Source organism: Bufo bufo, chromosome 4, assembly GCF_905171765.1.
Source record: "Bufo bufo chromosome 4, aBufBuf1.1, whole genome shotgun sequence".
NCBI classification, from domain to species: domain Eukaryota; kingdom Metazoa; phylum Chordata; class Amphibia; order Anura; family Bufonidae; genus Bufo; species Bufo bufo.
The window spans coordinates 577319187-577342025 of record NC_053392.1 but is presented as its reverse complement, the minus strand read 5'-3'; the positions used below and the strand labels follow the sequence as shown (position 1 = coordinate 577342025).

Sequence of the window (22839 nt, the reverse complement as noted above, 5' to 3'; positions counted from 1 at the left end):
CTTTTAGGAACACCGGCGTGATCAGTGACCCCTGACGCATGCGGCACCTGATCAGCAGATGTCTTGCCGAAAGGGGCAGTTAATTTCCTCAAGCCCGATCCTTTGTTCTCAAGGGAGAGGACATTGTAAGACATGTCTACCGCCAGATTCTTCTCTCCTCACTGAGAACTCATGTATGTGGTGTTTTGGGCGAGCACCTTTAAGAACAGGAGCTTTCTTCTCTCTTCTGTTCTCCCTAGGGGGGTCCTTTCCCAGGGATTTGAGAGCCTCCTGAATAAAGCAGTAAACGGTGCATTTCTCACGTAGCCCGTTGCGAAAAGCCAAAGCCGCCAGGTCTGCTCGCTGAGGAGGATGCCAGTAGGTGTCGAGGCTTGTCTCCTCCTCGCACCTTCCTTTTGTTGCATTTTTTTTTACTTGAAAACTTCAAATACTTTACCGTGTGCGAGACGAGAGCGAGTGGAGTCTGCACAAGCTTTGCGGTCGGGGGGCCCTGATATACGATCTCCATACCTGCGAGGAGTCGGAGCGTGTTTACACTATGGAGACGTCCTCCTGTGTGTTATCATTTCTTAGGCATGCAGATAATGGTCCAGGTGCAGCTGTTGGTCATCTGTAGCCTTACTTAGGACTGAAGGCAAAGTTTTAAAGGGGTATTCTGGTTATAACTAGTGTTGAGCGAACTTCTGTTTTAAGTTCGGCGTCTAAAGTTTGGCTTCCGGTTAGCGGAGAATCCCGATATGGATTCCGAATTCCGTTGTGGTACGTGGTAGCGGAATCAATAATGGACGATTATTGATTCCGCTACCACGGACCACAACGGAATTCGGAATCCATATCGGGATTCTCCGGTAACCGGAAGCCGAACTTTAGACGCCGAACTTAAAACAGAAGTCCTGTAACTGGATCCAGATTGGTGGGGGTCCCACTGCTGAGACCCCCCCACCGATCACGAGAATGGGGGGCCCGGTACCCTGAGGAGCCCCCCTGGAATGGACGGAGTGGCTGGTCGGAAATTCCTGCTGCCGCTCCATTCCTCTCTATGCGAGCGTTGCACTCTGTTATCTCCGGCGCTCCCATAGAAACGATTGGAGTGGGGATGCTTTTTTTCCGACCAGCCACTCCGTCCTTTTCAGGGGAGTTCTACGGGGTATTGGGTGCCCGTTCTCATGTTTTCGGTTGGGGTCCCAGCCATTAAGGTCATGTGATGTTTGTTTCCTCATGGAAGTCTGTTGAAGGGTAGCTCATTTGCTCCATTGTATCAGTTTCCATGGACTTCTATGGAGTGTAACACTCATCCATCGGTTTTTGGAGGAGCTTTGGGCTGCAGGTGGTGTGAGGTGCCTAACCCTACATGAGCGCGATGTGACGCCATTACTTGTGCACCGCTCTAGTGGAGCTTCATGTCATATTGGTAGGTGGATTAAGGAAGGCTTTACTCTGGATCATCAGAACTCAGTTTTGGGCTGAGCTTGATGGATCTTTTTGTCAACCTGAACAGCTAAGCACCCGTCTCCTCATGTGAGGGAGTGTGGAATTGCTGCACCCTGTATCCGTCCGATCCATCTCCGCCATGCACATGTACGCTTGGCATGCATGTGTTCTCAACGGGGACATGCCCAGGTCCCTAGCAGAGGCGGCAACTAACTCTGGGACACCACCATACAAATCAGATGGTCACCGGTTATTGGCTATGTCTACCTTCTAATGTGTGTGTGGTCTCCTTCACACCCACTAAACCGCTCCCCGGAGGAGAAAAATAATTTGCTTCTGTGGAGTCACATCCTCGACACCAATCACTAGCTCTGAAAAGAGTCACGTGATCCTCTTCACGGCTACCTATATGCTGAGAGGGGTCATGTGACTGCACAGAGCCCTGCACTCTTTTCATCCCTCTTGTTTGGCACTTTGGGGTCGCTTTAGTGCATTCGGTTGTGCTCGTTAGTGTAACTCTATGATGCTCCAATTTAAAAGGTATTTTCGGGAGTGAAACATGGACGCCCTGTCCTTAGGATAGGTCACTAATATCTGATCGGTGGAGGCCCAACTCTTGCCACCCTGCAAGGTGCTCGGGCGAATGCCAAGGCCTTTTTGCCTGCCTTGACGTCAGGTCCATCGGCCACGTGGCCTTTCTCAGTCCCAATCAAGTGAATGGGACTGAGCTGTAATACCAAGCACAACCACTATACAATGGACGGCGCTGTGCTTGGTATAAAATGAATAGGGCACGGCATTCGTCCGAGCTCCACCGCTTTCTCAAACAGCTGATCAGTGGGGTGCTGGGGGTTACGCCCCACCAATCGTATATTGATGACTTACCCAGAGGATAGGTCATATCCCAGAAAACACCTTTAACCCATTCCTGTACCTTGGCCTATTAGTTTGTCTAGGGGGCTTGAGGTGGTTCACATTTGATGTAAGTCGAGGTGATCACGTGGTCATCACAGCCGTGTCCCTGTAGTAATGAACAGGAACATGGTGCGCGCTCAGTACAGCTGTTGTGGTCATTGGCTTTTCTTTTTTTTTTTTTATGGTTGAACAATGCGGTAATTAACTTCGGACTAGATGAATTTTAAAAAACTCAGTTTTCAATGTATTTGTACATTTCTAGAAGGGATAATGGAGGAACGTCCCAACACACAGTTCCAAGAAAAGATGTTCTAGAACTATGGTTTCATAAGGAAAACCTTTTTTAATTAAAATGGACAAGGCAGAGGAGGCGACAGGACCCGAGGTCTGTCTAGGGAGCCAGACGGCGAGAAATTCCATAGACGTTAATGGAAATCAACCGAAAACCTAGGTGCCAACAAGTGCATTGGCATCAGCCCTATAGACAGGAGGCCTCTGTCCTACACACGCTCCTTACAGTCTTGGGACTACTACTACCCCCACCATCCCTTGTATTACAGTTCTGAACTATGTTTTCTCCATCTTGTCTTCCGGACACACGTGCTCTGTGGTCTGGCGGCGCGGCCGGCGTCTGTTCCATTCTGGGGCGCGCGGAAGCTCTGTATATTTTTAATGTGGTGTTAAATACACATACATTATATTATTAACATACCTACGCAGAAAATCCGCAGCTGCTCTCCCCTAATTGGGGCGACGTGAAGATAATTCCTCTATATACTTTGTCTTCACCCGTAAAGGTTCTCTTTACTTTGGCAGCTCTGCGAATACTCCAGCGGGGAAGACGTAAGGCCCATGGCGCATTAGTGCAGCTGCAGCGGCCGCTGTATGAATGGCTTTCTGTCACTGCGTCTGCTGCAGAGGAGACATTTTCCACCAATTAGGCAACGCCAGTATCTCGACTGAACCTTCTCCAGCTCCGGTCACCCGACCCTAGACCGCCGGGGGTCGTGTGCGCTTTCCATTCCATGTATTATTTTTTTTTTTTTCTCTACACGTTTTGAAATCTAGTGTTGGGTGGTGAGATGTCACCGTGGGGGGAGATACCTGGTTTCGCAAAAAAAAAGTGGATATCCTTTTTTTTTTTATTATTTTGGGCGGACCGCAAAATACATAGTCGTGTGCATGAGCCCTAAAGCTGGCCGTACACCTTCAGCAGGTACCAGCCGAACAATCTTTCAGCTGACCGCTAAGTCTGACTCCCTCCCGACTCCCCCATACACATCCGGTTCGGCCAAGGGAGAGGGGATAACTTTTTTTGTAACCGGAATGCCCCTTTAATTTCAGCTGAACCTATGACCTTCTAATGTGTGCTGGGGCCTCCGACTGATAGATGTTGTAGGGGGGAGGATTAGGCAGTTGGATTTCAACATGCCTGATCCCTTCGTTCTGTAGGAGGTAAGCCCCCACCTTAGGAGTCAGTCAGCTCCTATCCAGAACACATGCAGTCTCTGCCTGCTCAGGATGCATGTGACTGGAGGAGGTCGGTAGAGAGAGCTGTTGGATGGACAAGCGGACAGCTTTACTGCATGCCTGGCCGGCTGATCAGCTGATTTCTGAGAGCCTTGAGATCCCGGCCTGCGACGATCAGATTGTGAGACGACCACTTTTTAAGGGCTTTGTCCGTTAACATCCTGAATAGTATTAATCTATGTCCCTTTTTAATAGGGCCGTCTTCATAATAGTCCGGAATCTGCGCTCTCCTTCTAGGGTCTCCATTATTTCCTAAATCTATAATTAATAAAGCAAACTCCGGGCATTCATTGGACTTGCAGGAGTCGAGTCCGGGTAGTCTGGACGCAGGTGCGGTAATCCCCCCCTTACCTCTGAAGAATAGTTCTGGCTGCGCCAAGTCTCCTCTGCTAATCTAGGTCTTAAGTGGCCAAGCAGATTCTTGGATTCCCTGCAAAACCCTTCTTCTCCTTCAGTTGTCTCAGAGACTGAGGCCATGTGTCCTCCGGCAGAAGTTAATGCTTGTGATGTGCGGGTAATCTGTAAAATGACCGCACTTCAGCTTTAAGACCTGACGCCGCATGATCTGTGCCATTAACTAATATGGACGCAGCAATAAGTATATGAGAATGTATGTACAGGTCTGTATAGAGGTACGGATGGGATGTATGTACAGGTCTGTATAGATGTATGGACAGGTCTGTATAGATGTATGGACAGGTCTGTATAGATGTATGGACAGGTCTGTATAGATGTATGGACAGGTCTGTATAGATGTATGGACAGGTCTGTATAGATGTATGGACAGGTCTGTATAGATGTATGGACAGGTCTGTATAGATGTATGGACAGGTCTGTATAGATGTATGGACAGGTCTGTATAGATGTATGGACAGGTCTGTATAGATGTATGGACAGGTCTGTATAGATGTATGGACAGGTCTGTATAGATGTATGGACAGGTCTGTATAGATGTATGGACAGGTCTGTATATGATGTATGGACAGGTCTGTATATGATGTATGGACAGGTCTGTATATGATGTATGGACAGGTCTGTATATGATGTATGGACAGGTCTGTATATGATGTATGGACAGGTCTGTATATGATGTATGGACAGGTCTGTATATGATGTATGGACAGGTCTGTATATGATGTATGGACAGGTCTGTATATGATGTATGGACAGGTCTGTATATGATGTATGGACAGGTCTGTATATGATGTATGGACAGGTCTGTATATGATGTATGGACAGGTCTGTATATGATGTATGGACAGGTCTGTATATGATGTATGGACAGGTCTGTATATGATGTATGGACAGGTCTGTATATGATGTATGGACAGGTCTGTATATGATGGGATGTATAATTATATCAAGGCATTTGGGTGGTGAAAATAGTGGCGTGTCCTGCTGGAGAATAGCGCAGTATCGATGTAGCAGAGCTGAGTTGGTCACATGGCTGTGGAGTTACCTGGATTCTGACCAGTGACCCCTTCAGCTCCTCTCTGCCATCACTGGCCATTATAAGATGAGGTCACCTCTGATATTCTTACTAAATGTCTCCTCCTCTTCTCGTTGTACAGATGACAGCATTTCTGCGGCAAGTACCTCCGACGTGCAGGATCGCCTCTCTGCCCTGGAACTGAGAGTTCAGCAGCAGGAGGATGAAATCACGGTGCTGAAGGCCGCCCTGGCCGATGTGCTCAGACGTCTGGCAATTTCTGAGGATCAAGTGGCAACTGTCCGAAAAGCACCTCCAAGTAAAGGTAATTACTGCTGCTGCCCGCAGCTTGGTATAAAGGAGGTCATAGCGGCTGGTGTGAGAATTGAATAAGGCTCTGTATCGCCCCATAAATGGCGTCACTGTCTGGAGTTGATCCTTAGCCTTGTCGAAATCTTTGGGGCTGAGATGCAGTACCTGACACGGCCTGTGGACAAGAGTGGCGCTGTTTACGGCAGAGCACAGGCCTTGTTCTCTATTGTCAGACATCCCCTTTAAACCTTCTTTCGCAAAATACTAAAGCAGTTCATAAACGTTTAATAAATGTTCGTTCCAACACGAAAGCGCTCTATTCCGACTAGGGTTGCACCAGATATTGAAGTCTGGATACTTTTTCGATACTCTGATGCCCGGTTCAGTTCGATACCGGGATTTATTTTTTTTTTTTTTTAATAAGCTGGGCTATTGCACAACTTAGTATCAATCCCTATTGGAGAATATGGCACACGCACAGCGCACACCATGGTCTCATAAGCGACCGCACAGTGAAGAGAAAGGGAGCGTGTCCCTCACTGTATGCCGCTGGCCACTGCCACCAATGAAAAAGCCAAGTGTCGGAGAGGATGAAGGGGGGAGAATAGGAAGGCAGGGGGAGAAAGAAACTCACCGCGGTCCTGGTTGCTGATAGGATAAAGGACCTGTCATGATGTCATCGCTTGTGACCGTTAACATCCACCTACTGGTCACATGACCTCATCGCAGGTCTTTTAACCTTTTAATCAGCATCCAGGAGGATCTTGCCGCAGGAGACGTTTCCTGCTGTTTTTACAGGTATGTGCTTCTTGTATTAATATAAGGCACACGTTTTTATTACTTTAGTACCTCACATTAATAGTAACAGTGCCCCCATTGTGTACATCATATAATGGGCAACATGAGGTTAATGATGGTGTCACTATTAATATGGATGGGTCATCCGTATCTGATCGGTGGGGATCTGACACCTGGGACCGCCGCTGATCAGCTGTTGGAGAAGGCGTTCGCAGTAGCACCGCAGCCTTCTCACAACTGTACCTAGGCCATGTGACCTCATGTTCATCGGTCACATGACCTAGCTGCGATACCAAGCATGGCCACTATACAACGTACGGCCCTGTGCTTGGTGATCAGAGAAGGCCATGGCACTACTGCGAGTGCCGGTGCCTTCTCAAACAGCTGATTGGTGGGGGGTCCCGGTTGTCGGACCCCCACTGATCCGACCTATCCAGAGAGAAACTCCTTAAATGTAAGGCACATGGAGGTCCAAGTTGATAAAACCATGGGTCTCACATTTAATAGTAAGTAACCCCATGTTGTCCATTATGTCATGAGGTTGATAATGGGGTTTCTGTTAACTTGAGACATATGGTTTTATCAAATTAGACTTCCATGTGCCTCACATTATTAGTCAGTGACCCCATAAAGGACCTCCTCAAATAATGGGCAATCGATACAAAAAAAAACTCAGTATCTCAATACTTTTTCTTGGTATCAAAATCGATCCTTTTGTAGGGATTTCACCATAGACATTAAAGTATCGTTCAAACCCGACAGCAGGTTCGGCCGACTAATGTGTCTGCAGGCATTAAGCATTTAAAGTCTGTGGACACCTTCATGGCAGTTGTTTTTGTTATTGCTTTTTACTCATTATGGGCTGAAAATCTTTTTTTCAATTGGTCTTTATTAAAAAATTTCTACAGTTTGTGATAATTAAAAAAAAAATATCCATCTAGTTGCAGACTGTCCCTCCTGAGTTCCGTCAGCGGACGGCTTATGTGAAGCCTTACCTCTGATCTCCTGACCTCATAGACACACACTATAGCTAAACTATCAAACTGATAAGAATATGGCTTAAATGAGGTCAGGAGATCAGAGATAAGACGTCACATAAGCCATCAGCTGAAGGCACTCGGAAGGGACGGTCTGCTCATACTGATTGTGTTTTTTAGGTTACGTTCACACAACCATATTTCTGGGTCCTCATCCATTCTGCAATTTTGTGGAACGGGTGCTAACACATTCATTGCAATGGGGTCGCAAAATATGCGGACAGCCCACGTAGTTCTGTTCCGCGTCCCCGTAAAAGAGATGGAGCATGTCCTATTCTTGTCTGCGGTTGGCATAGGCATTTCTATCATAGTAAATTGCGGCACGCACAGGGTGGTACCCGTGTTTTGAGGATTCGCACTTGTGGTCGTGTGAATGTACCCTTAACCACATGTGTCACAAACGCTGCTGAAAATTCTTTAGAAAGACCAATTGAAAAAATGATTTTAAGCTCAAAGTGAGTAAAATGCAATTATAAAAAAAATTGTCCTGAAGGTGTCCACAGACTTTAGAGCCACTAAATAAATGTGACCATGCCACCTTCCATCTCCTTGTAAAACCGCGGCGTGGTCACATCCGGGTTGGCCCAAAAGAATTGTGGCCAATATTAGGGGATACGACGGTATCTGTCATTTGTTTCCTGTATGGGGTCTATTTTTGTTCAGTCCAAGCTTCCTCTTCCCCCTCCAGCTCGATTTTCCTGAGGGATCTAATGTCTGGATGGGAAGTATGAACCGTAAAATCATAGACTTTGCACAAATTATGAAAGAGGTCACTTTGAGCCACAAACAAGCAGCCGTGGCTGTGGCATGATTGATCTCCTCACTCCCCCCATTGTTTGAGTGGTGATGAGATTTTCGGATAGATACGGATGACCTCACGCTTCAATTTAAGAACAGTCTGCGCGCATAGACAACCGCTTTCTTATTGGGACCCCCTGATTGATCTAGGACCGGTGCTGTAGTGGCCACTGCAGGTCATATCTGGTATTACATGGTGACTATTTAGATGAATAGTCGTCACTGTGGCCCGAGTAATAGAGCAGGACCTCATGTCGGGGGTTTTCCTCCATATGCCGTAATGGACATGAGTGACTGTGATGAGACAACCCCTCGAACAAGGGCTCGTATTGTTTACACCACGGCTTTCAGGCTGCGGATCCCCTAGAGACTAGTGAAATCCTGCTGCTGGGAATCTTCATGGTTGTCTCTCGGCAGTAGAACCACAGTGCGAATGCTCATGAAATACTTGTTATGGTTTCTAGTGGACCCTGGTAGTTCTCCAAACTTGCTCTTAAAGGGAGACTTCCATCATCAAAATGTTGTTTTTTTATTTTTTTTGTAACAAAAAACAGCTAGACAGTTTTGTGGATCTAATTTTTTGAAGTTGCTCCATGTCCTCTACGTCCTGTCCTGGCACTTTTAACGTCCTTCTTTTTGTGGACGTAAAGCAGGGCAGACGGCTTCGCTTGACGTTTTTTTCACTCCGACCGTTCACCGAGACCAGAGAGGGAAGGGGGACGAGTGACTTGGAGTGTTGCACATTACTCTGATAAGTGCACTGCTCTTCTGTGGACATATTTTCTATGCCTGTCAAGAGAACAATAGAGCTTTCATACTGTCATCCTAATTCTACACCTATTGTTATCATAAGGATTACCCTTCAGATAACCTCTTCCCCCTCACTGCAGCAGTAAAGTAACAGTGGGTTAGCCATCTATATGGGAAGTCTTATTTGTGTTGACTGCTAGAGCAGAACAATATTTCAATTGTATATTCCTAAAAATAGTTTTTTTATGAATATTTTGATGGGTTTTAAAAAAAAAATACCCCTTTCTGATGAAAGCGTCCCTTTAAAGGGGCGTTCCAAGCTCTTTTAAAATTTGGCACGGGGTTGTATAAGATAGAGGGGAGGACTCTTGCATTTTAAATGCCCCACTAGTCGGATATCCTGATGTGAGGTCACATACCTTTCACTATTCATGTGAGCGCTGCAGCCAGTCACTGGTCTCTGGTCACATGCTGATCATGCGCCCCTGACCACTGAGGCCAGTGATTGGTTGCAGCGGGTTACATAAACAATAAACAGCTGTGTTTATTGCATCGGCTGAAAGTGAAGATCCCCTAGAGCTTTACTATGGGTGCTCATCCTGCATAGCGAGAAACAGGCAATCCACATGTGCGCAAAATCACATAGCTGCCGTATGGAGACAGCGGTGTCCTACTGCGCATGCGCCACATGGGGAAGCGCACGTGTATTTTTTAGCTTTTGCCAAAAGACGAGAAAAATCTTGAAAAAGTCGTAGTACAGACAATAATTGGAGTTCTCAGCAGAAGAAAAACTCCTCTCTACCTTGCCTTCATTTTTCGGATTGTGAACCTTCTCTTTGGGTAGGAATGCCGCTCAGCCTCCAATAAATAAGACTGATAGTGGTGACAGGGATGTCTGTGAAAAATGTAAAGTCCGAACGAGAGTTGCCAAGCTGATTGGTTTATGTGTAGAGTCTGCCAGTAAGATTCTCAGACACTTTCTCAATTTTCGGGAAGTTTCACGGTGGAATTTCTATTTTTTTTTTAAAGTTAAATAAATCTAAGACGTGCAGCTGATAAAAGTATGCAGTCGAGAGAGACCGTGTCAGGAAGACAGACGTGTCGTAATATTAGCGCTGGGTGATTAAGCAGAGTTAATTATCCCTTGCGATCCTGCTTTCAGCAGAAATGCAAAATCAAATTAATGTAAGGCGAGCGGCACTACGGAGGAGTCCCTGCGCCTCCACGTACGGGCGGCATTCTCATGTTTTAACGTTTCTTGATGCGGATTTGGGAGCAGAACTGCGCAGAAATCCGCGTCGAGACACACTGTGTGACCATAACCTTACTGTCCTAAGACCGACGCTAGGATATGCCCCCAATGTCTGATTGCGAGACCCTCACCTATATCGAGAACAGAGCGGGGAAAGTAGTCACTGGAGGACTCCTGTCCGGCCACCACCAACTGCTCTCCCCATAGAAGTGAATTGGAGCGCACCGCGCATGACCGGCCACTGCTCCCAGTCACTTCTATGGGCCCGACGGAAATAGCCGAGCATTTTTTTTACCAGCTCCATAGAAGTGAATGGAGGGCAGCTGCTCGTGCACAGTGCGCCCTCCACCACTTTCGGGGCTCCGTTTAGGTAACACAGTGGGGGCATATCCTAGAGATGAGACAACCCTTTTAAAAAGGTTTCGGTCATCAGAATTTAGGCTACTTTCATACTTGCGGCAGAGTGATCCGGCAAAACGTATGCCAACTGATGGCATTTGTAAGGGTACTTTCACACTAGCATTTTTCTTTTCCGGCGCTGAGTTCCGTCCTAGGGGCTCAAATCCGGAAAAGAACTGATCAGTTTTATCCCCATGCATTCTGAATGGAGAGTAATCCGTTCAGGATGCATCAGGATGTCTTCAGTTCAGTCTTTTTGACTGATCAGACTTTTCAGAAAACCGTAGCATGTTGTATTTTTACCTCCGGCCAAAAATCCGGAACACTTTGACTGAACGCCGGCATTTTTCCCATTGACTTGCATTAATGCCGGATCCGGCGCTGTGTGTACCATCAAACCGGATGCGGCTTTTGCATGTTAAACCCGAAAAAAAGTTAAATGGCGGATCCGTTTTTTCCAATGCATTTTTTCATTGTGATCAGAATCCTGATCAGGATTCAAATGTAATCCATTTTCACACGTTTTTCCGGATCCGGCGGGCAGTTCTGGCGACGGAATTGCCCGCCGGATTCAAACAACGCTAGTGTGAAAGTACCTGAAGACTAATCCGGATCCTGATCAGTCAGAGAAATGTATTGACCGGAAGGACGGATCCGGCATTCCGGTATTTTGAATGCCGGATCCCGCACTAATACATTCCTACATTCAGGCAAGTCTTCAGTTTTTTTGGCCAGAGATAAAACCGTAGCATGCTGCTGTTTTAACTTTTGCCTGATCAGTCAAAATGACTGAACTGAAGACAACCTGATGCATCCTGAACGGATTACTCTCCATTCAGAATGCATGGGGATATAACTGATCAGTTCTTTTCAGGTTTAGAGCCCCTAGGACGGAACTCAGTGCCGGAAAAGAAAAACGTTAGTGTGAAAGTGCCCTAACTTAAACTGTCTGACATTAGCGATGTGCTGATGTAATCAGAATCCAACTCTTTATTGATGCCCCCCTTACGGCACGCAAATTAGCCTCTAGGAGCAGGGGGGGGGGGGGGGGCATTGCTCCTGCTCCTAGAGGCTCTGTTCTCCCACCTTATTCCACGCCCTGCGTCCGTGATTGACAGGCCAGCGTTCCTCTTCTCCTGACGGCCCTATGTGCTGGTTAAACGGCACTGCACAGGCGCGAGACTTACCCAGCACACAGGGCCGGCAGGAGAAGAAGAACGCTGGCTTGTCAATCACGGACGCAGGGCGTGGAATGAGGTGGGAGAACAGAGCCTCTAAGAGCAGGAGCAATGCCCCCCCCCCCCCCCCCCCTCTCCTAGAGGCTAATTTGCATATTGCAAAAGTTAGATTTGTGCCGTAAGGGGGTCATCGATAAAGAGTTGGATTCTGATGACATCAGCACATCGCTAATGTCAGACAGTTTAAGAGGGTTAATTCTGGTGACAGAAACCCTTTAAGTGCACAACTTTATAATGATGCCACCTCCTATAAGCAGCGCTTCAAGGGATTGTACATAACGGCACAGCCTGGGCCCATAGATTCTACCGGTGCCTATTGCAGCTCCGTACAACTTGTGTCGCACCGTCTTGTGACTGCGAGGCACCCGGGATCACCCCAGTTACACCCACGATTACGGGGAGGCTGTTTAATGGGGTCAGCGGTGTCTTTGGTTTTTTTTTTAGGCATAAAAAGACGATAAACTTCATTGTGCGGCGAATCCTTCCCCTGATCGGAGTATAATCATTACCTCTTTTAATTAGTGCAGAATTTTTTTTTGAATAGAAGCAAAATCCATCCCTAATAATAATGTGTTGTTGCCTTTGATCTCCCTCAAATTTGGCTCCCGTCCGACTCGCCAAACGCTGGATCTCATTTTACATTCATTTTACATCTGGTTGTCGAGTCCGCGCCAAAAAGATAAAGCGGCCATTTCTCAGACTGTTTACCTTGGTAATTGACACGTGATGTGACACCGGCAGACGGCGCTGGAAGAAACGTGCCTTTTCAGGTGATTTATCTCTTGTTTGGCGGTAGATGTTTGGTTTGGAACCTGCAATGGTTTCTTCAGAGGTTTTTTTTTTTTTTCCACAATCGAACAAAGGTCTCTTTGTAGGGAAGGTGTCGTAGCCGATGAAAGACTGGAGGCGAATCAAACCGGTAATGATTAAATGATCCATAGTCCTGGAGTATCCATTGTGAGAGCAGGCCCCTGCAAGGACTCGTGGGTTCTAATATTTTTCACTTTTAATGGGTATTCCTACCTTAGACAGATCGGGAGTGGAAGGTTGGCCTGGCACAACGCTCTCCAAATGGAGAGAACTGGGCACCTGTCTGGATAAAGCGACTGGTTGGGGCACAGGGAACCCCTAATCTAGATTTAGGTGCAAGTCCTAGGAGTGGGACCCACATCTGTCAGACTTTAGGGACGTGTCCAATAAAGCTGGGGCCACCCCTTTTAAATTGGATTTCTACCACTAGTAACTATCATTAATGGTTAGGCCTGTGATGATCTTTCCACAAGGCTTTCAAAAAATTGTCCTTGGCTGTTTCATAGTTTGCTCCAACTGCTCTGCTACATTGTCTTCAGGCTGGCAGGCGTTTTCTTTCTGCTACAGCTCTCTCCCTATGGCAGCCCTGGAGGCATGTCCTTTACCTGCAGCTCTCTCCTTATGGCAGCCCTGGAGGCGTGTCCTTTTCCTACAGCTCTCTCCCTATGGCAGCCCTGGAGGCGTGTCCTTTACCTGCAGCTCTCTCCCTATGACAGCCCTGGAGGCGTGTCCTTTTTCCTGCAGCTCTCTCCCTATGGCAGCCCTGGAGGCGTGTCCTTTTTCCTGCAGCTCTCTCCTATGGCAGCCCTGGGAGGCGTGTCCTTTTTCCTGCAGCTCTCTCCCTATGGCAGCCCTGGAGGCCTGTCCTTTTTCCTGCTGCTCTCCCCCTATGGCAGCGCTGGAGGCGTTTTCTTTTTCCCTGCAGCTCTCTCCCTATGGCAGCCCTGGAGGCGTGTCCTTTTTCCTGCAGCTCTCTCCCTATGGCAGCCCTGGAGGCGTGTCCTTTTTCCTGCAGCTCTCTCCCTATGGCAGCCCTGGAGGCCTGTCCTTTTTCCTGCTGCTCTCCCCCTATGGCAGCTCTGGAGGCGTGTCCTTTTCCCTGCAGCTCTCTCCCTATGGCAGCCCTGGAGGCGTGTCCTTTTTCCTGCAGCTCTCTCCCTATGGCAGCCCTGGAGGCGTGTCCTTTTTCCTGCAGCTCTTTCCCTATGGCAGCCCTGGAGGCGTGTCCTTTTTCCTGCTGCTCTCCCCCTATGGCAGCTCTGGAGGCGTGTCCTTTTTCCTGCAGCTCTTTCCCTATGGCAGCCCTGGAGGCGTGTCCTTTTTCCTGCTGCTCTCCCCCTATGGCAGCTCTGGAGGCGTGTCCTTTTCCCTGCAGCTCTCTCCCTATGGCAGCCCTGGAGGCGTGTCCTTTTTTCCTGCAGCTCTCTCCCTATGGCAGCCCTGGAGGCGTGTCCTTTTTTCTGCAGCTCTCTCCCTATGGCAGCCCTGGAGGCGTGTACTTTTTCCTGCAGCTCTCTCCCTATGGCAGCCCTGGAGGCGTGTCCTTTTTCCTGCAGCTCTTTCCCTATGGCAGCCCTGGAGGCGTGTCCTTTTCCTGCAGCTCTCTCCCTATGGCAGCCCTGGAGGCGTGTCCTTTTTCCTGCAGCTCTCTCCCTATGGCAGCCCTGGAGGCGTGTCCTTTTTCCTGCAGCTCTCTCCCTATGGCAGCCCTGGAGGCGTGTCCTTTTTCCTGCTGCTCTCCCCCTATGGCAGCTCTGGAGGCGTGTCCTTTTCCCTGCAGCTCTCTCCCTATGGCAGCCCTGGAGGCGTGTCCTTTTTTCCTGCAGCTCTCTCCCTATGGCAGCCCTGGAGGCGTGTCTTTTTTCCTGCAGCTCTCTCCCTATGGCAGCCCTGGAGGCGTGTACTTTTTCCTGCAGCTCTCTCCCTATGGCAGCCCTGGAGGCGTGTCCTTTTTCCTGCAGCTTTTCCCTTATGGCAGCCCTGGAGGCGTGTCCTTTTTCCTGCAGCTCTCTCCCTATGGCAGCCCTGGAGGCGTGTCCTTTTTCCTGCAGCTCTCTCCCTATGGCAGCCCTGGAGGCGTGTCCTTTTTCCTGCAGCTCTCTCCCTATGGCAGCCCTGGAGGCGTGTACTTTTTCCTGCAGCTCTCTCCCTATGGCAGCCCTGGAGGCGTGTCCTTTTTCCTGCAGCTCTTTCCCTATGGCAGCCCTGGAGGCGTGTCCTTTTTCCTGCAGCTCTCTCCCTATGGCAGCCCTGGAGGCGTGTCCTTTTTCCTGCAGCTCTCTCCCTATGGCAGCCCTGGAGGCGTGTCCTTTTTCCTGCAGCTCTCTCCCTATGGCAGCCCTGGAGGCGTGTCCTTTTTCCTGCAGCTCTCCCCCTATGGCAGCTCTGGAGGCGTGTCCTTTTTCTGCAGCTCTCTCCCTATGGCAGCTCTGGAGGCGTGTCCTTTTCCTGCAGCTCTCTCCCTATGGCAGCCCTGGAGGCGTGTCCTTTTCCTGCAGCTCTCCCCCTATGGCAGCTCTGGAGGCGTGTCCTTTTTCCTGCAGCTCTCTCCCTATGGCAGCTCTGGAGGCGTGTCCTTTTCCTGCAGCTCTCTCCCTATGACAGCCCTGGAGGCGTGTCCTTTTTCCTGCAGCTCTCTCCCTATGACAGCCCTGGAGGCGTGTCCTTTTTCCTGCAGCTCTCTCCCTATGGCAGCCCTGGAGGCGTGTCCTTTTTCCTGCAGCTCTCTCCCTATGGCAGCCCTGGAGGCCTGTCCTTTTTCCTGCTGCTCTCCCCCTATGGCAGCTCTGGAGGCGTGTCCTTTTCCCTGCAGCTCTCTCCCTATGGCAGCCCTGGAGGCGTGTCCTTTTTCCTGCAGCTCTCTCCCTATGGCAGCCCTGGAGGCGTGTCCTTTTTCCTGCAGCTCTCTCCCTATGGCAGCCCTGGAGGCCTGTCCTTTTTCCTGCTGCTCTCCCCCTATGGCAGCTCTGGAGGCGTGTCCTTTTCCCTGCAGCTCTCTCCCTATGGCAGCCCTGGAGGCGTGTCCTTTTTCCTGCAGCTCTCTCCCTATGGCAGCCCTGGAGGCGTGTCCTTTTTCCTGCAGCTCTTTCCCTATGGCAGCCCTGGAGGCGTGTCCTTTTTCCTGCTGCTCTCCCCCTATGGCAGCTCTGGAGGCGTGTCCTTTACCTGCAGCTCTCTCCTTATGGCAGCCCTGGAGGCGTGTCCTTTTCCTACAGCTCTCTCCCTATGGCAGCCCTGGAGGCGTGTCCTTTACCTGCAGCTCTCCCCCTATGGCAGCTCTGGAGACGTGTCCTTTTCCTGCAGCTCTCTCCCTATGGCAGCCCTGGAGGCGTGTCCTTTTTCCTGCAGCTCTCCCCCTATGGCAGCTCTGGAGGCGTGTCCTTTTTCCTGCAGCTCTCTCCCTATGGCAGCTCTGGAGGCGTGTCCTTTTCCTGCAGCTCTCTCCCTATGGCAGCCCTGGAGGCGTGTCCTTTTCCTGCAGCTCTCCCCCTATGGCAGCTCTGGAGGCGTGTCCTTTTTCCTGCAGCTCTCTCCCTATGGCAGCTCTGGAGGCGTGTCCTTTTCCTGCAGCTCTTGCTATAACGGTCACAGCTTCTCACAGTACATAAGGTTGGTGCCAGTTAACGGATGGAGCGGAGCATGTGCGGCCACCTCAGTAGGCGGATATGCACCAATCTGCAGGTTAAACACCAGGGGCTGTCATTATATTAAAATAAATAGATTTTCTCACAATTGGAGTATGTTTGTTTGTAAATGACAGAAATCACAGTTTTTTTGTCAATATCATTTATTGGTGGTGTAACTACTACATTATAGTGCCTGTAGGACTAGTCGCCCAGACACCGATGAGGATCCACCTGCCTGATTTGTCTCCTAAGATTACATGGCAGATTAGCTATTGCGGCTGCTTCTACATATGCTGGGGGCGGTGAGGTGGAGGAGTTTCCGGATTTGGTCAGCTTTTTTGACTATTGCGGGACCCTTGTTCTCCTGATAAGTTAGGGTTCCAGAGGTTAGAACTCTTCCAATCAGGGTATTATGGTGTATTGTGTGCACATGCCGGAAGGGTCTGACCCGGAAATGCCCCTTTAACAAGATTATAACTCACCCATTATGACTACAATGTGGCTCTTGTAGCCGCATGCAGGACGTCGGCCATTAATGTACGTCCTTTGAGTTCTAGGATCTGTTGTATAGAATTATCTAGTGCCGGTCTGATTGGCGCAGGAAGAGGCGGCTCCTATGGAACTCGCCTGCAGACAGCTGTTTTGGGGTAATTGTCCCTCATCTGTGTAGAGTGGAGAGAACTGGCTTAACTGGGCGAGAGGCCTTGGTCAGAATTCTCCTTGTAGACGCAAGACATCTAAAGGTCCTATTACACGACGGAGCAGCAGCGATCTCCTCCACAGTATGGGGTGGAGCGATCACGAATGCCGTCACTCTTCTCCATACCGTCGTTGTTTGCCGGCAGCAGAACGTGATTACACAGGATGATCAGCCGCCGCTGGTTCAATATGTAATCGGCGCTATATTGACACCGCTAGATAATTGCTAACAAGTTAATATGAAGGCTCGTTAGCGATTATCTTTAGGATTCTTTGCCCGTGTCACTGCGGTGTCATCGTTTTATGGTCCCTGTATGGAAAGGCTCCGTTCACATCACCATTTTAAATACCGACGTTACCATATCCGACAATACTGCTGTTCCGGAGCACACGCAGCCGGTGCTGCGTATAGTTTTGTATAGTTTTTTTTTGTTTTTTTTTTGTAGGTGGACCGCAAAACGGCCGTGTGCATGAGCCCTTACTGTCATAGAGCTGCTGTTTTATGGGCACTACAGTTTGGGCAAGATGCGACCATTGTCTTATGTTGTCTATTGTTTGCTCAGATTTCTGTTAGCACTGTATCTGATTTCCCCCCCAGGTGCACAATATTGTCTTAGGGCCCTTTCACACTTGCGTTCTTGTCTTCCGGCATAGAGTTCCGTCGTCGGGGCTCTATGCCGGAAGAATCCTGATCAGTTTTATCCCAATGCATTCTGAATGGAGTGAAATCCGTTCAGGATGCATCAGGATGTCTTCAGTTCCGGAACGGAACGTTTTATGGCCGGAGAAAATACTGCAGCATGCTGCGCTTTTTGCTCCGGCCAAAAATCCGGAACACTTGCCGGATCCGGAATTAATGCCCATTGAAAGGCATTGATCCGGATCCGGCCTTAAGCTAAACGTCGTTTCGGCGCATTGCCGGAGCCGACATTTAGCTTTTTCTGAATGGTTACCATGGCTGCCGGGACGCTAAAGTCCTGGCAGCCATGGTAAAGTGTAGTGGGGAGCGGGGGAGCAGCATACTTACCGTCCGTGCGGCTCCCCGGGCGCTCCAGAGTGACGTCAGGGCGCCCCAAGCGCATGGATCATGTGATCGGATTAGACACGTCATCCATGCGCATGGGGCGCTCTGACGTCATTCTGGAGCGCCCCGGGAGCCGCACGGACTGTAAGTATACCGCTCCCCGCTCCTACTATGGCAACCAGGACTTTAATAGCGTCCTGGCTGCCATAGTAACACTGAAAGCATTTTGAAGACGGTTCCGTCTTCAAATGCTTTCAGTTCACTTGCGTTTTTCCGGATCCGGAGTGTAATTCCGGCAAGTGGAGTGCACGCCGGATCCGGACAACGCAAGTGTGAAAGAGGCCTAAAAGTATGACTTAAAGAATTGAGGTCAAAGTCTTTTTCGGACGACCACCACGAATACTAGTTGAAATTCACAGTTTTCTATCTCTCCCCCCCCCCTTAGGTCCACCCACGCTTCGTGAAGCCCATTCTATACCTTGTATCACCAATGGAGGTGCTGGAACCAGAAAACCAACTCACACTGGATCGATTGCTAGAAAAGATACACTGGCGTCAGCTGCCAAAAGGTAATTTTACGTCCGCAGACTTTTTTTTTATTTTTTATTTTATATGTATAATTTATCTACCAGCCTTTTTTTCCCCTTTCTCTTTTTAAAATTCTGTGTAACTTTGTGTATTCCTTACTATTCAGCAGTTGTTGGAGGGGGTTAAAAAAAAAAATAATCACTTACCCAACCGATTCAATTTTGTCTTCCAGTTGATTTTTTTTAAGCTTTGGCCATTTATTTTTTTATTTTTTTTTGCTGCATTTCTTTTTTGTACGTTTTTCTTTCTTTTTCCTGTACAGGATCTCTAACCTCTCCTGACATGTTTGTTTTCAGAACTACTTGCATTCCCCGTGTAATAACCATTCTGGAGCGTCTCATGACTCTGTTTTTGCCCTTCCTTTATTATTCCTACTAGAATTTATGAATGTGTTGCCAGCAGTCTGCAATGAAGGTCCAGATGGGTGTTACCGGTTGTTGAGGGTGCGTCCCTGACCACTGTGATGCCGGCAGCACTGATTGCATAGACGCTCCCCCAACTGGTAACCCAGCTGTCATTGAGAACTGCTAGATGGAATAATAGAGGGATGCCACAACATGGGGGCATAGGAATAAATGCCCCAGAATTATTACACGGGGAATGCAAGTAGTTACTAAATCGGACCTGTCAGGAGAGGGGACGGGTCTTTACATTGTTTGTATGGTTTACTTTGTGTCAGAAACCACGTCGGATATTTTTGTAGTTTAGCGCAAACACTAAAGCTGTAGGAGGTTTAATATTTATTTGTAAAAAAAAAATCCATCTCTCAAACTGTATAAATGACATGTAAAACACAAAAAAGCAATGAGCCTGCCTGTCAAACTTTGTCCTTTGTAAATGGCCTCTGTTATTTTAAAGTGTCCTAACGAAGTGACTGATCCCCTTAGCAAAATCCTGGGTCACTGTCTTTAATCGCCCCAGCCGTTTTGCTAAAATCTTGCGCCAAACAGCTCCAGCGCGTGCCAACGAGTCCCCATATTCATGAGCTCCTGGTTCTCCCCGCCCACCTGCTGCCGATCCATATGGAAGAAACCTGTCAATCAAAGGCAGGTGGGCGGGGAGAGGCAGGAGCTCATGACTATGGGGACTCGTTGGCACGCGCTGGAGCGGTATTACACTGCTGACAGATTCCCTTTAACGCATATCAAACCTATTCGATTTCAATTTTCAGAAGTCATAACTCATCGTTAGGCCCCTTGCAGACGAGTCCGCTCCCGGCCTGACCTCCCAGCACTGCCGGGGGTCACCTAGCATTATATTGGTTTATGATGCTGTGTAACCCTTACCGTTCTGGAATGTATTGGATAACACTGACAGCGTTATGTCAGTGTCATCTAATACATTCCAGAACTGTAAGGCCTCTTTCACACCAACGATACGGATTAGGTCCGGATGCGTTCGCGGTTCGTTCAGTGAAACTCTCACCATTTCGCAAGCAAGTTCAGTCAGTTTTGTCTGCGATTGCGTTCAATTTATTCTGCGCGGGTGCAATGTGTTTTGATGCGTTTTTCACGCGCGTGATAAAAAACGGAAGGTTTACAAACAACATCTCTTTTCAACCATCAGTGAAAAACGCATTGCATACACACTTGCTTCCGGATGCAATGCGTTTTTTAACTGAAGGCCCATTCACTTCTATGGGGCCAGGGCGGCGTGAAAAACGCTGAATATAGAACATGCTGCGTTTTTTCACACAACGCAGAACTGATGAGTGAAAAAAAAAAAAAACGCTCATGTACACAGACCCATTGAAATGAATTGGTCAGGATTCAGTGCGGGTGCAATGTGTTCACGTCGCGCATTGCACCCACGCAGAAAACTCGCTCGTGTGAAAGAGGCCTAAGGGTTACATAGCAACATAAATCAATATAATGCTGCGCAACCCCGTCAGTGCTGGGAGGTCAGGCCGGGAGCTGCACTGCGGACTCGCAGCGTGACAAACGCTTGTCTGCAAGGGGCCCAAGTGTTAGCATTGTACTAATTTTAAAGTTGTGGTCCCACAAAAAATATTTAGCAGTTTTCAAGCCAGCAGCCTAGGTCTGAATTTCATGTAATTAAAAATGTACTATGGCTGAGTTATTCAGTAATGTGTATCTGTATAGCGCCACCTACTGTTTTTTTATTTTTATTTCTCTGTCCACCTCGCTGAGGTGGATGCACATGCTCAGTTCCATCCTTCAGCTGCCTTCTGAGCTGTAATAGGAGAGAGTTCGAGCACAAAGGACACGCCCCCTGAGCTTCAGCAGAAAGGACACGCCCCCTAGCTGTCAGCTTGATATAAATCTAGCAGAGCAATGAATGGGGAGATCTCTGGACCCATGTGAGGTGCAGGTCTGGTTCTAGCTTTGTTAGGGCTCATTCAGACGGCCATATGCTGTCCGCAAAAATGCGGGTTGTTTTTTTTGCGGATTAGATGCTGTCCCATTCACATCTATGGGGCACTTTTCTTCCATTGCACAGCTCAGCAAAAAAAAATAAAAAAAATTTAAACATGTCCTATACTTGTCCGTGAAAATCAGGACATGGCCCTATTGAAGTCTTTGGATCAGCCAAAAAACGGAATGCAATCCGTGTTTTTGCGGACATGCTGATATGTCCACCAAAAAACGGATCCGCATTTTTGCGGACAGCATACGGCCATCTGACCGAGCCCTTGGAAAGAGGTTGTCATGTCCTATATGATGTCTGCTTTTCCTTCTTTTACATTAGTCATGCTCAGCTGTCTATACTATTCTGGGCTGTTTTTGATCACATTATTGTGTCTGATGTGTACATTTTAAGTGTTTTTTTTAGTTTAGCATTTATGGATTTTGTGATATTGCAAGGTTTTTTGACTTGTCAGTGTTACTATGACGGGGTCCGTTCACACGGCTGCTTTTCAAAATACACGTGTAAAAAAAAAAAAATCTGCTGAATCCAAGCAGAATTTTAGGCTCAAAATAAAAAATTTTGAAAAGCATTTTTTTTGCCAGATTTTTGACTTTTTTAAATTCTATAGTAAAAAAAAACGCGCATATGTGCACATCTCAAATGGTGCGCTTTATATTTTTTTTGCTTCCCATTCATTTGAATCGGGTAATCAGCGCTGATTCTGCCCCAAGACAGGACATGCTGCTTCTTTTTACACGTGTAATAAAGAAAAGTGCTGCTTCCCATTGAAATGAATGGTGGGCTGTACTGAGGTGTTTTTGGAGCTTATTTCGCAGCAGAAACGCTCCAAAATCAGCGCCAAAAAACTCTGCGTTAACTGACCATGCACACTAACGTATTTTCTTTCCGTATCGTTCAGTTTTTTTCGTATACGGTCCGCAAAAAAAACATTCATTTCAATGTGTCCGCAAAAAAACTGGTGTTACTCCGTGTGCATTCAGTTTCCGTATGTCCGTATTTCTATGCCGCAAAAAAATAGAACATGTCCTATTATTGTCCGCATTAGGGACAAGGATAGGACTGTTCTATTAGGGGCCAACTGTTCCGTTCCGCGATATACAGAATGCACACGGACGTCATCCGTATTTTTTGCGGATCCGTTTTTTGCAGAAAGCAAAATAGTCGTGTGCATGAGGTCTAACTGTTGTTGGTGTCATTTGGTTTAATGTTGTGTATAATAGAATATTTATTTGAATTTTATGTAATTTTTCTTCTTTCATAAACCGCTTTTAATGTCAGGTGTTTGTAAAACATTTGGATACAAAAAGTGGCGCAGTTGCTCACAGCAGCCGGAAAGTCGTTGGAAAATCGACATAACATCAGAATCTGCTTTGTGTCCGACCCCTTTTCTTCTTTTATTTTATTTTTTCAGCGATGCTCTTCATATTTTGGTGGATTTCGTGAATTGTTTGTAATGCAAATGATTACATTTTGTTTAGCAGTCATATCAGTAAAGATCTTTGCTTGCAGTCAGTGAATACGGCCATTCTTGCTTACACGCAGGGGCTGAAAACCAGCCCTAACCTAGTCAGCTGTACATAATATATTGGCTTGTTAGGGCGCCCTTGCACGCTGCGGATTTTGTTGCATAATTTTCCGCGACTAAATATCGGTTCCAGTCACCTGGATGGGGCTTGCAGAAATCCATGTGCTTGCTGCCCCGTTTATATGAATGGAACTGATTTTGAGTCTTTGAAAATTCTGCAGCATGTGAAGGCAGCCTTATGATGTCTGAGTTACCTGGAGAGGTAATAGTCTCAGGATCTCTGACAG

At 47.8% G+C, this 22839-nt stretch overlaps 1 protein-coding gene across 4 annotated transcripts in view; it reads left to right on the top strand.

Moving 5' to 3' along the window:
• Nucleotides 1-22839, top strand: part of EML4 (EMAP like 4) — a 162354-nt gene that overhangs the window by 71780 nt on the left and 67735 nt on the right. For all 4 annotated transcript variants that reach the window (XR_005778531.1, XM_040430353.1, XM_040430355.1 and 1 more), the window contains exons 2-3: nt 5448-5630; nt 18494-18617. Coding sequence is in view for 3 of the 4 variants with exons in the window: in XM_040430353.1 (XP_040286287.1) it covers nt 5448-5630; nt 18494-18617 (307 nt within the window). In the remaining variant the exon portion in view is untranslated. The remainder of the gene's footprint in view (nt 1-5447; nt 5631-18493; nt 18618-22839) is intronic.